Source organism: Eupeodes corollae, chromosome 1 (assembly GCF_945859685.1).
Source record: "Eupeodes corollae chromosome 1, idEupCoro1.1, whole genome shotgun sequence".
Lineage (NCBI taxonomy): Eukaryota > Metazoa > Arthropoda > Insecta > Diptera > Syrphidae > Eupeodes > Eupeodes corollae.
This window is the reverse complement of record NC_079147.1, coordinates 276,223,828-276,238,367: the sequence shown is the minus strand read 5'-3', so window position 1 is coordinate 276,238,367 and position 14,540 is coordinate 276,223,828. Positions and strand designations below refer to the sequence as shown.

At 34.0% G+C, this 14,540-nt stretch overlaps 2 protein-coding genes across 2 annotated transcripts; both read right to left on the bottom strand.

Moving 5' to 3' along the window:
• Positions 1-799: 799 nt before the first annotated feature.
• On the bottom strand, positions 800-2,086 carry LOC129950618 (uncharacterized). Its single transcript, XM_056062548.1, has one exon. It carries the CDS (start codon positions 2,084-2,086, stop codon positions 800-802), a length of 1,287 nt encoding a protein of 428 aa, XP_055918523.1.
• An 8,133-nt stretch (positions 2,087-10,219) lies between these two features.
• Positions 10,220-12,619, bottom strand: LOC129950615 (uncharacterized protein K02A2.6-like). Its single transcript, XM_056062544.1, has 2 exons — positions 11,854-12,619; positions 10,220-11,709 (listed from the first exon to the last, which is right to left on the bottom strand). The coding sequence occupies exons 1-2, from the start codon at positions 12,617-12,619 to the stop codon at positions 10,220-10,222; spliced, it is 2,256 nt and encodes a 751-aa protein (XP_055918519.1).
• Between the last annotated feature and the right edge of the window lie 1,921 nt (positions 12,620-14,540).

Genomic DNA, 14,540 nt, shown 5'->3' with positions numbered 1-14,540 from the left:
AATATAGAAATACTATGACGTTTACTGTATTTTTATTTATTGTTTTTTACTACCCATAGAAAATTATTATGTTATTGGTGGTGGGGTTGTAGGAAACCTAAAATAATAATAATAATAATAATATCATAATATAAAAAAACATAATACTAATAATACATAATAATAAAATACCATAATCCATAAGAATATAATAACAATATAATATTGCTAATAATAATAATAAGAAGAAGAATAACTATAATAATATTAATAATAATAATATACTAATAAGCATAATTTCACAAATAATAATGATACCTACCTATAAAAATAATACCACCTAATAATAAATAGTACCTAATAGTAATAATAATAATAATAACAATAATAGTAATAATAATAATAATAATAATAATAATAATAATAATAATAATAATAATAATAATAATAATAATAATAATAATAATAATAATAATAATAATAATAATAATAATAATAATAATAATAATAATAATAATAATAATAATAATAATAATAATAATTGTTGAATCTCAAATAAAAAAGAAATTAAATAAAACACTAACTCGAAATTTAATTTAACTTTTCCTTTATTTAACTCCGAACGATAGGTAAGATTCGTGTCTTTCTTTCTTCGTGGTTCGATCTCAACAGAGTCAAACAAAATTAGTGGACTGTAGTTTTTTTTGTTTTTTTTTTAAAAGCAATTGGATAAAGAGTATTTTAAATTGTATATAAAATAAGAGTAAATGAGTAAAATGAGATTGAACATCCCGCCCCCTCTGAAAGGATCACGGATTCTTTAAGTACTGCATTCGAATTTAAGTGGTGCCACCTTGTGTACAGCTCTTGTTATAATACCAGATTTAGTTTTGATTGAGATTACTCGAACATGGCCATCTTTGCCTCGGATGGTATCAACAATGCGTCCTAGTAACCATTTTAACGGAGGCAAGTTGTCGTCGGAAACAAGAACCATTGTGCCAGGTTGAATATCAGCTGATGTCGAATTCCACTTGTGACGGTACTGGAGCTGTGAGATATACTCGCGGGACCATCGCTTCCAAAAATGTTGCCGAATGGAAGTTAATTGTTGCCATCTGTTAAGACGAGATATGTTGGTGATGTTGGGTTCCTCAAACGATGTCAATGGACTACCAATAATTAAGTGTCCCGGAGTCAGAACCTGCTCGTCACTTGGATCTGAAGTAAGTGGTGTCAATGGCCGAGAGTTTAAAATGGCTTCAATCTCTGCTGCGACAGTGGTCAGTTCTTCGAAAGTTAGCGAAAATGGGTTGCAGGATCTGATTAGAAGGCTCTTCGCTGACTTGACAGCCGATTCCCATAACCCACCGAAATGGGGTGAACGGGGCGGAATATGGTGGAACTCGATGTTGTCTTCTGCACAAGCACTTAGAATCGACGATTGAGTACCTTGGTTGTAGAACTGTTTCTTCAAATCTGCTAGCTCGTTCCGGGCCCCCACAAAATTTGTCGCATTGTCGCAGTAGAGATAACGACAAATACCACGACGCGCGATGAACCTTCCCAGAGCTGCCATAAATCCACTTGTTGTCAAATCAGAAACAATCTCCAAATGGACTGCCTTTGTAGAAAAGCATACAAATACAGCCAAGTACGATTTTGTGGTCCGACAACCTCTTGTTTTTACCGTCGTTGGAAAAGGGCCACAAAAGTCGACGCCAGAAACAAGAAATGGCCTGGTACTGCATACTCGTGACGAGGGAAGATCACTCATAATTTGCTCTCGTAACTTTGGCCGCATTCGAAAACATCTCAGGCAATTGTGTACCACTTTCGTTGCCAGGCTTCGAGCATCGATGATCCAAAACTGTTGCCGAGCAATCGATACCAATGCTTGGGCTCCTGCGTGGCGATGTTTGAAATGAAGGAAGTTCATGAAGCATTCAACAAATGGATGAGATTTCGGCAACAAAATTGGATGTTTAGCATCGTACGGCAGCTCTGATTGTTCCAGTCGTCCACCCACACGAACAAGTGGAAATAAGGAGTCGAATTGCATGTATGGATTCAACTTCCTGATACGACTCTTTGGACCGACGCACATGTTACCTGATTGCAATTTTACGATGTCATCTTTGAACGTACTCTGCTGAACGACGAATATTATTCTCAACAAAGCAAAGTCATATTCCTCAGATCTTATTTCATCCAACACAGGTTCCTGCCCTTTAAGGTCTCGTTTGATGTTCTCGATAAACCGATGGCAGTAAGCAAAGATTCTTACTAATTTTTTGTAGTTGTTGACATATTTGTGGTTTTCGATGATGTCTTCGAATCTTCCATCAAAAACTGGATTATTTAGTGCTCCCAACAAAACTGTACTTGGTTTTCACCTTTCCAAACTATTCTTTGTCGTGCGTTTCGTTGTTGCAGGCCAGTGACTTGGATGGTGGTATAAGAAATGAGGACCGGTAAACCAGAACGAATCCATCAAATCTGCGACGAGCGAGCCACGAGAAACTATGTCGGCTGGATTAAATTTCGTGTTGACATGTCTCCAAGTTCCCTTTACTGTAAGCTTCTAAATCAAGGCCACCCGATTGGCAACGAATGTATTCCAAGAAGAGGGATGTTCTGCAAGCCAGTCCAAAACGATTTCCGAATCCGTCCACAGGAAGATTTGGTCAAACCTTATGTCAAAGGATTCAAGAACACGCTGAAGAAGTTTGGACAAAAGTAGAGCAGCACACAGTTCAAGTCTTGGCAAACTTTGAGTCGAAAACAGGTGCCACTTTGGATTTTGCACTCAACAAATGAACTGATGTTCTTCCAAGACAATCTTCGACACGAACGTAAATGCAACATCCAAAGGCCTTGAGAGATGCGTCCGAAAATCCATGCAGCTCACAACGGACAAGATCTTGTGAAAACACGTACCTCGGAACTCGTATCTTTGAAAGTTCGCCAAGCTGGGATCGATACTTAACCCACTCTTCTTTCAGATCATCAGCGATTTCTTCATCCCATTCAACCTTTGCGATCCAAAAGCGCTGCAGGAACATCTTGCCGATAACGATGACTGGATTCTTCCAGATTGTCGGCTCCAGAAATTAGATCGTCGATGTAGAAATCGTTTTTGATTACTGCTGCACCAAGTGGAAACTCGTTCTGATGTTTTTCGGCTAAATGCAATAAGCAACGAGTGGCATGGTAGGGTGCGGACGAGGTACCATATGTAACAGTTGTCAGTCGATAAGTGCGGATTTGTTGAGACGAATTTTCCCGCCACAAAATGCCTTGGAAATTGGAATCCGAAGGCCGAACGAAAAATTGCCTATACATTTTGGGAATGTCTGCAGTCAAAGCTATTTTGTGTGAGCGAAATCGAAGCGAGATGGTAAACAAATCCTTTTGTACAGTCGTACCTACCATCAATATTTCGTTCAATGAAACGTTTGACGATGTTCGACATGATGCATCGAAGACAACCCTTAATTTTGTGGACGAACTGTCAGGGCGCAACACGAAATGATGAGGCATGTAATATCGAACATCTGAGACCTCATCCATTGGGACAACTTCCATGTGTCCCATCGACTCATATTCTTTCATGAACGATGCATACTGATTCTTAATCTCAGGAGATTTTTCAAGTTGCCTTTCGAGACTTAAAAAACGTTTCTCAGCTATTCTTCTCGAATCACCTAAGATGTTGGGATCATCTTTGAATGGCAGTTGAACTACCAATCTACCATCAGGCCTCTGCTGGATGCTCTTAACAAACGCGTCCTCACAAGCAATTTGTTCCTCAGTCCAATTTGGGGCATTCGAAGTGACGTCTTCGATTTCTAGGAATCTTTCCAATATCTCATTGAGTGAAGCATCTGCGGCTGGGTTGAAGTTGGTCGTACTCAACGCATAAGGGTTTGAGTTTTTGTTAGATATAACCTTCGCTTTATATTTTCCGACGACAATCCAGCCTTGCAAAGTGTTCTTTAAAAGCGGCAGTTCTTCTCCAAGTTTGATTTGGCCATCTGCTAACAGATCGAAAAAGATATCAGCTCCGATGAGCATATCGATTCGTTGAGGCCAATTAAAGTTAGGATCCGCGAGTTGAATGTCCGATGGTATATGCCAATCACTCACTTCAATGCATACTTCGGGTTGGTGCGATGTAATGGACGACAAAATCCAAAAGTCTAGGTTGAATTCAAATTTACCAACCTTCGAGCTTATAGATGCGGAGGTCTTTTGGCGAGCTGGTATATTAATGTTGCCGATTGTACTTAATTCCCCGTGGAAATTCGTACGCTTCAAACACAGCCTTTGAGCTAGACGCTCCGAGATCAAATTAAGCTGTGAGCCAGAATCCAAGAGAATACGAGTTGGGATAAATTCGCCATCAACTCCCTTTACGTTAACGACAGCAGTTGCCAAGAAAACGTAACTGCTTGTGGAATGTTGTACACGTCCAGAATGTAGAGCAGATGATGTTATTGGTGCATATGGATCAGCATTACAAGCATTGTCAGTTGTAGGCTTTGAGCCGAGAGGTGCACTCTGAAAGCGGTGAAGTAATGTATGATGAGGTTCTTTACATACCTTGCATTTTGATGATGTGCAATCCTTAACTGAATGTCCATGGTTGAGACAATTTATGCATAACCCAATACGCTTGGCATTTCGAAACCGATGATACACTGGAAGTTCAGCGAAGTTGCTACAATTTGCTATCTTGTGTGTGGTGACATTGCAGAATACACAACGTTTGTTCGGAAACTGCCAAAGCTGTGATAGATCGATGCTTATACTTCACCTCGTTGCCCTTCAATGACGGTGTTGTTGTCTTGCTTTGGTGTTCCCTTATGTCGAGATGTTGACTTCGTCTATTGATGAATGTAGAACATGCCGTCCAGGATGGCAATGTTTTCAAATCAAACGATTCTTCCCACTTCGTATAACTTTCACTGTCCAGTTTGATCGAGGCGATATGAATCAACAAGGCATTAACAATATCAGTATCGGAACCTAGCGATCGCAGGGCAGCCAGATGCCCATCCACATCGTCAACGAAGCGACGAAGATGAACGCCAGAGTTCTTTGACACAGCCGGAATGTTGTAGAGTTCTCGAATATGTGTTTGAAAAACAATACACTTGTTGTCATAGCGCTCTTGGAGAATCTGCAGGGCTTTGACATAATTTGCTTCTGTCACATCCAACGACTGGAGGGAAAGTTTGGCATTTCCTTTAAGACACTCGTCTACCAACAGCTGGAACTTTCTTATTGTTGGAATGGGCTTCGAATCAATTGTCGCATTAAACTGTTGTATAAATGTATTATATTGAGTGTACTCACCAGAAAATGTTGGAGGCTTTGTTTTGGGGAGGTCGTCAGATTGATGTGTGGATGGAACATATGGAAGAAGTTTTGATGATTTAGGAATCATTTCTTCTGTGAGGGTAAGTATTTTAGATTTGATTTCGCAATACAAATCCTCAACAGTCTCCCTGTAATCGTCTTGTTCCGTGTTGTCGTCGCCCTTCACATCACCTTCAGTTGTTAGACTGTCTATCGAATCTTGGATATTTAGATATTCCTCAAAATATTTTTCCAGCATTTTCACCCGACATGCTAGTTCGTTGGCTGTCTGTTTTTCTTTATTTATTTTGGAACTGATTCTTGTTATGCTGGCTTTCTTTACAGCTCGCGCACGTTTGAGTTCACAAAGAGTTTCTACAGGCATTTTATTTTCTCAAATGTTCACAAAATAAATAAAACAAATGACAAGTCGAGTAAGGGACAACGATAACACTATATTTTGCTTTTCTGATGGTCGATCATCAAGAGAAGGAGACAAATGTCACGAGTAAAATGTTAAACAGAAAAGGTCAAACAGATAATGCTCTTTCGGAAGGAGAACACAAATGTTACTTGGTAACACAACTTGGCCGATAGAGAACACGATAGTCTCTTGCGCAATGTTTTAATCGACGATAGCGATATATGGATAAGATATCGAATTATTTGACCGATAGAGAACACGATAGTCTCTTGCAAATATATGTCGGGTTATTTAACCCAAGAGAACACGATAGTCTCTTTTCGTTAATTCTTTTACGGAACGGACGCGAACAAGCACTGAACATATGCAAGTAGATTTGTGGATTGCATCTACTGTCTGTTCTGTGAGCACTTTTCGTCTAAACATACATACATATATGTATTTTCACGGCGAATATTAAAATTGATTTTTATCTTTGGATCTTTGGTTTTAATTGTTCACGATTAAAAGCAATCACAATTTGTCAAATGTATTTAAATAAAACACGAATTCGGCTTTAAGGACCAATGTTGAATCTCAAATAAAAAAGAAATTAAATAAAACACTAACTCGAAATTTAATTTAACTTTTCCTTTATTTAACTCCGAACGATAGGTAAGATTCGTGTCTTTCTTTCTTCGTGGTTCGATCTCAACAGAGTCAAACAAAATTAGTGGACTGTAGTTTTTTTTGTATATATAAAAAAGTACTAGACAATAGTATTAAAAGCAATTGGATAAAGAGTATTTTAAATTGTATATAAAATAAGAGTAAATGAGTAAAATGAGATTGAACAATAATAATAATAATAATAATAATAATAATAATAATAATAATAATAATAATAATAATAATAATAATAATAATAATAATAATAATAATAATAATAATAATAATAATAATAATAATAATAATAATAATAATAATAATAATAATAATAATAATAATAATAATAATAATAATAATAATAATAATAATAATAATAATAATAATAATAATAATAATAATAATAATAATAATAATAATAATAATAATAATAATAATAATAATAATAATAATAATAATAATAATAATAATAATAATAATAATAATAATAATAATAATAATAATAATAATAATAATAATAATAATAATAATAATAATAATAATAATAATAATAATAATAATAATAATAATAATAATAATAATAATAATAATAATAATAATAATAATAATAATAATAATAATAATAATAATAATAATAATAATAATAATAATAATAATAATAATAATAATAATAATAATAATAATAATAATAATAATAATAATAATAATAATAATAATAATAATAATAATAATAATAATAATAATAATAATAATAATAATAATAATAATAATAATAATAATAATAATAATAATAATAATAATAATAATAATAATAATAATAATAATAATAATAATAATAATAATAATAATAATAATAATAATAATAATAATAATAATAATAATAATAATAATAATAATAATAATAATAATAATAATAATAATAATAATAATAATAATAATAATAATAATAATAATAATAATAATAATAATAATAATAATAATAATAATAATAATAATAATAATAATAATAATAATAATAATAATAATAACACATGGGTCCAATTCTCCGCTCAAGACTGTGATCACCCAATTATTAACTTAACAACACGATTACAAAACAATAAAAATACTAAATAACACCTCATCCATCAGGCCATGGGATGCACCGTTCTTTAATCATACCACTGCCTAGACCTCCGCTAGAGTACAGCGAACCTGACAGGACCGTTGGGCAAAAAAAGCTGTTAGCGGAAAATATGCAAAAAAAGTGCTGGAAAAGAGGCGGAGCATCACCATGGCTATGGGAAATAATCATAATTTGGTAATAAGGAAGTTGAGTTGAAATTGGCAGTGATACCAGAGAGAAAAAACTAAATGAGAGAGCCAAATTTCCTCGTCTCCGTCCCTTTGGAACCTCTTACTCTCATTTTTTATAGCGTGTTGAATTCGTATCGGTGTATACATGTTTTCACCTCGAAGAGCAGAGAGAATCGAGACATTTGATATTTCTTTCTCTCTCTGGTTTTCACAAATTAATCCTAGCAAACAATTTTCGTTTGTCAATGAATTACGGTAAACGTTAAAACGGAAGATTGTGGTGAATTTGTTTTTCTTTTCTCTTTCTTTGAGTTACAGATAGATGGCATTAACAACCAAAACCAGAAAAGATGTGTTCAGAAAGAGTGTATAACAAGTTTAAGGTTTTTTAGACTAGACTTTATTTGTTATGAACAAGTACATGTTTTTTATAAATGTATGTTATGTTTATTTCAATAGTAATACCTTAACATAACTTAACTGCTGTTTTATCTACAATATACTGCATTGAATTATTTAAAATCGAATTAATTATAATAGGTGGAAATAATAAAGGTCTACAGTTTACCGGGAATATTAATATAAAATATTCATATCTTCTGTAATTGCGGTATCAATCGATATTTTGTGGAACTTAGTGTTAACGTAACATTTATTTGTCATGAATTAGTCTTTCAGCTGTTTTATACACCAACAAAATTTATTATGAAATTTGGCTGCGATAATAATTACTTGAACACAGCATTTTCTATGTTTATAGTTATTCGGGTTTAGCCCTTAACTTAGATTTGCATTTATTTATGAATAGCCTAAAAAGTTTAGCAAACATCTATGAATAACCCACAATGCACTTTCAGAAAAACTGTAGTTAGAACTTTCCCTCACAGATTTTTCCTTGACGCTATAACTGAAAGATAAGATATAAATAAATAGTAGAACTGGGAAACTTATAAAAATGATGCATAAGATTTAAATTTTGGTTGAAGAACAAATTTGTATATTCTCTTCACAAAACCACTGACCTAGCGAGAATACAAATACTTTTACTTTTGTACAAAAGTACTTTTCGGCTTACATATGTAGTTAAGCCTTTAAAAACAGCACACTAGCTTAGTGGAAAGCATAGCTTATCGCCAATTCACAAATCTTATGCGATGAAAATTGGCAACAGAAGTTTACGGTTTTTATTTAGTCTCTACTTAAATCACTTATTTTCAGTATTTTGGAAATGTCGGTAACATAAAGAAAATAAACAATGAGTACACACAAATACAATAGGAATGTAAAAAAGAGATGAGTATATAAAAATGTTTTCAATGTTTCTGCGTTGTTTTATTTTAATGATCCATGTTTACATTCTTTAACTCTCGTTGTCAATGTTCCAGCAACTCGCAGCCAAAATTAAGTCGATGAACTCTGAAAATTGAACTAAATCAGAGTTTTTTTTGCATTTTTCAACGGTCTAAGCGAAAATTAAACGCATAAACGCAGCTAATAATAAAACAAATAATAGCTGTAGTGCTTTCAGAGTTTTATGTTATGACTGCATCCGCCATTTTTCAAAGGTGGACGCCATTTTTCAAAGATGGACGCCAATTTTTGCAATGTGGGGAGTATGCACATCTTCTTGCATAAGTATTCGTTCCCCACATTTTTTTTATATGGAGTTAATACATATGCAAGTTTATGTGCAAATCGCAGCTTGTAGGCAAAAAGAGAGCAACCGTCGAAGTTGGTTCTCTCGTTTAGTTTTTTTCTCTCTGGTGATACGGGCGAGGCGCAAGAACTTTACCTACGCGAGTCGATCGGTAAAAAGAAAAAAAAGTATAAGTAACAAACTAAATAAAAAGTGAAGTGGATGTTGTGTTAATCAAAGAAAAAAAAAAAAGAAAATACAAGGAAAAAATTGAATTTTGAAACCCTCCAAAAATCCCAAAAAAAAAAGAAAAAAAAAAACAGAAATTACCTAAAACTAAAAGTATTACCCCTTCCCTTAATAAAACTATCGACGAGCATCCTAAAATAAAAAAAAATTATATACATATATATAAAAATACTTACCCTTGCCCTGTGCAGTGTTCAGCCTGAAAGAAAAATATATATATAAAAAAAATACTTACCCTTGCCCTGTGCAGTGTTGAAATAAAAATATATCTATACATACATATATTACTTACCTGTGCCCTGTGTGTTTTATTATTTCTTTAGTTCTCTTTTATTTAACAATAGGATTACTTATCTAGCTTAAGTTATATATCAGACTGCCATGTCATCGCCGTGCTCATCCTCTTTTTTCTTCATGTGGTGAATATGAATATGACACATATAACTTGAACTTAAATAGATAAAAAAGGTATTGCCAGATGACAGGAGAGACTGTACAATAAGTCTTACATTCTAATGTACAATATTAATCTTACATGCATTTTTTTTTTTTTTTTTTTTTTTTTTTTTTTAAGATGACGCAAAAATAATATATAAGATTTTTAAGTTACTTTTAATAAAAAACACCTAATAGCCATAACGCTCCGGTGCTTTTACAACTCTTCCTGATCTTGTTACAATATTGCTTGGCCGATCGGTTACGTCTATTCCGACATCGACAACATTATCACTGGAGGGACCTCCTTCCATGTCTTTATTTTCGGAAGAACCCATTTCAATAGTTTCATTACAGTGATCATCGCCGTTGCCGGTATAGATATCATCATTTAATAAGTTTGAAGGCGCTCTATTAAGTGAACATCTAATATGGCGTCTATTTCTTCTAAACTTATTATCTTCACTATCATTAACTATATATGACCTATCATTTACTTTTTTAGAAATAGTTCCATACAACCAATCTTTTTCATCTTTTTTAAACATAATTTTATCATTCTCATTCAAATTGGATAGGGGTTTTGAATTTCTATTGTAATACTCAGCTTGTAGATCCTTTTTTCTTTCTATGCGCTCCGAAACATCTTTCGAGTTTATATTATGTGGTTTTAAGTTGTTTGTAGTTGTAGGAATTTTGGTTTTTATTTCTCTGCCCATGAAAAGTTGTGCAGGTGACAGCAACATATTTGCCAACGGCGTAGCATTATATTCTAGTATTCGATACAGAAAATCTTTTTCCATACCCTCCTCGAAGCATTTTTTTAAAATTCGTTTAGCAATCGCCACTCCTTTCTCTGCTAAGCCATTGCTCTGAGGATAACGTGGACTAGAAAACACAAGTCTAACATTGAATTCTTCCGCAAAATCCCTGAACTTACGGCTGTTAAACGGATTGTTATCCGATCGGATTTCAAGTGGAACCCCAAACTTCGCAAATAATTGAGATTTTATTCTATTTATAATGTGATCAATTGATTTATCTTGAAGCTTTTCAACGCACAACCAATTAGAGTACGCATCGAATACGCACAAATATGATCTCCCTCCATGCTCGAATATATCCATTGAGATTTTTTCCCAAGCAAACTCTGGTGAATCATGCTGTTTAAGTGGCTCTTTTGGATTATTATACCTGAATTTTTCACAAATTCGACACCTTTGAATATTTTCTTCAATGTCTTTCGACATGCCTGGCCAGTAGAACAGTCTTCGCGCACGCATTCGTGTTTTTTCTATGCCTAAATGAGACTCATGCAACATCTTAATGACCTGATCTCTAAGGCTGAACGGCACAACCAATTTATCCCCAAAGAATAAAAGTTCATCATTAACACTTAACTCAAATTTTATCTTGTGAAATTTCTTACAATCTAAGCTAAGTTTTTTGTAATCTGGCCACTCATTTGCTTGATATTCAAGGATCTTACTAAGGCATCCATCTTCCCTGGTAGCTACCTGATACTTGAGTTTGTTTTTGTCAGACATACATACTTCACTAACAATGCTATGTACAACATAGTTTAATTTAACTTGCTCTGCCTCTGCTGCTTTTAAATACGCTCGTGAAAGGCAATCTGCCAGCATTAATTGAGTTCCTGGAACATATTTTATTTTAAGACCTGGATATTTTAACAAAAACATAAACATGCGTTGTAATCTAACTGTAACTTTATCTAGTTGCCTCTTCACAAGAGTCTCAAGTGGTTTATGATCCGAATGAACCTCAACCTCACGGCCATAAACATAAAAATGAAACTTCTCACAAGCTACAACAATGGCCAGGAGTTCTTTTTCAATTTGGGCCCATTTTTGCTCACTTGTCGACAAACTTCGTGATGCAAAAGCTATTGGCTGCCCACTCTGTAACAACACACACCCTACCCCATCTTTGGAAGCATCAGCTTGAATGACGAGAGGTTCCTTTGGATCAAACATACGCAAAACTGGTGCCTGGGTAAATCTATTTTTTAAATTATTAAACTCATTTTGATGTTCTTCGGTCCATTGCCATTTTGAACCTAATTTGGTAAGATCTCTTAATTTGGATGTTACGATTGAAAGATTGGGTATGTATTTGGCAAGATATTTACAAACTCCTAATAATCTCATAACGCCTTTTTTATCTTCAGGTATTGGTAGTTCTCTCATGGCCACTAAATACTTATCGTTTGGCTTTATACTGCCTTTAGATATAGACTGACCCATAAATTTAACTTCAATCTGCCTATACTGTATTTTATTTATGTTAAATTTAACATTATTTGCCCTTGCCCTTTCAATAACCTTATTTAGTGTTTGATCATGTTCGACATAATTTCTACCAGAAATAAACAAATCATCAAAATAAATTTCAACTCCAGGAATATCACCAAATAACTGCACCATTTTTTTCATAAACAATTCAGGAGCACTGCTTATCCCAAATGGTAATCTGTGCCACCTATAACGACCAAAAGGTGTTATAAACGTAGTCAAATTGGAACTCTCATCGTCCAATTCCAGCTGCCAGAATCCATTTTTTAAATCCATAACAGTAAACACTGATTAATCTGACAGTCGACTAGTAATAGACTCTGCAGTTGGAATTGAAAAATGTGGACGGCGAATGCATGCATTCAATGGCCGCGGATCTAAGCACAAGCGTAGAGAGCCATCTGACTTCTCCACAATTTGCAGGTTGTTTACCCAATCGGTTGGGTATTCCACTTGACTAATTACTTTATCGCTTACCAATAAATCTAACTGAGTCTTAAGTCGATCATGAAGACTGAAAGGTATTTTCTTCTTATAGTTGACTACCGGTTCCGATCCTTCCTTTAACTGAATACAACATTTGCCTGGAATACATCCAAGACCCTCAAAAATATCACTGAAACTATTAATAAAACAATCCTTAGAGGAGGGTAGCTCAACAGCTTGGCTACTCTGTACTGTTTGAATTCTTTGAATTAAATTCAATGCTTCGCATTCAGCACGACCCAGAATGGGCTGAAATTTGCTGCTAACTACTTCAAAATCTATAGGTCTAATACATCTAGTAACATTTTCTACGCAAGGCAAAGTTATCTTTCCAAGAGAGTTGATTTTATTATCATTATAAGCAAACAATTTCGTATTTGAGTTTTTAATTAAATTCAGGTAATTCATTTCTTCAATGTATTTAATTGGCAAGCAACTGACATCAGCACCCGTATCCAATTTGAAATTGACTTTAACATTGTTAAATAACATTTCTTCATACCAACCGATCGGCCTTATACGTCTACAGTTATAAATTTGAACAAAAGGAGAATTTTTAATTAATTTTAAACTTCTAGCACAAATATTTTTTTTTTAAATTTAGTTTACCTGCGTCATCATAATATTGCCTATTAATATTTACAGAGTGTATGCCCCGTTGTTGATCTGCTGCACGTTGTTGATCTACTGACTGAGTTGATTTTACTGCTGCACCTGTTTGTTCTCTTTCCTCTCCTCCAACTGCTTGTACATAATTGCTACTATTTGATCTTCTGCCACTATATTTTTTCCTGCACATAACTGCAAAGTGCCCAGGCTTGTGACATATTCTGCATGTTCTCCCTTCCACTACTGCTGGACAGAATTTATCATGTTGTAGTGATGACGTCATTCCACATCGCTCACATGTTTGAGTGTTCCTCTGTCGATTTACATACGGCTGCTTAGTTTTATTTACTGTAAAACTTTTTATGGCTTCAACTTTAATGACGTCTTCCTCGGTGTTGAGTATTTTTTTATTTGTTTCGGATAACTCAGCAATTTTACACTTTTCTATTATTTGCTCGAGTGTATCTTGACTTGACTCCAAGAGCTTCGACCGCAATTTTTTATTTTCCAATCCAAGAATAATTTTATCTTTTATCATTCGGTCAATATACGATTGATTACAACCTTCAGCTGAGCACGTGAATTCGCAAAATTTAGCTTGATTTCGTACTTCTGTTTCAAATTCCACGAATGATTGATCCTGTTTCTGAGTTATCGAGCCAAATTTGAAGGTCTCCATCACTGTGTTACGCCTTTGAATGCAATAATTTTCAAAGCGCGTCATCACTATTGCTAATGTTCTTTGCTCTTCAGGGAGTCCAAGTGCATTAAATATTTCAATACCTCTTTCTTCTATATGGTGAAGAAAAAGGGCTATTTTTAAAGGTTCTACTTCTCCATTTTTATTTGCCGCAGTCAGAAATATTTCAAATTTTTGTTTCCACATGGGCCAGTTTTTGGCTGGCTCATCAAAATTCATTTCACTGGGGCCTCGAATAGATTGTTCGGCCATTTTATCTTTTTAATTAAATATTTTTTTTTCTTCTTTTTTTTTCAAAGTTAGTTTTAACAGAATGTTTAATACTTTAAATTTCTTGGTGGGTATTTAAGCATCTGACACCATGTTTTATTATTTCTTTAGTTCTCTTTTATTTAACAATAG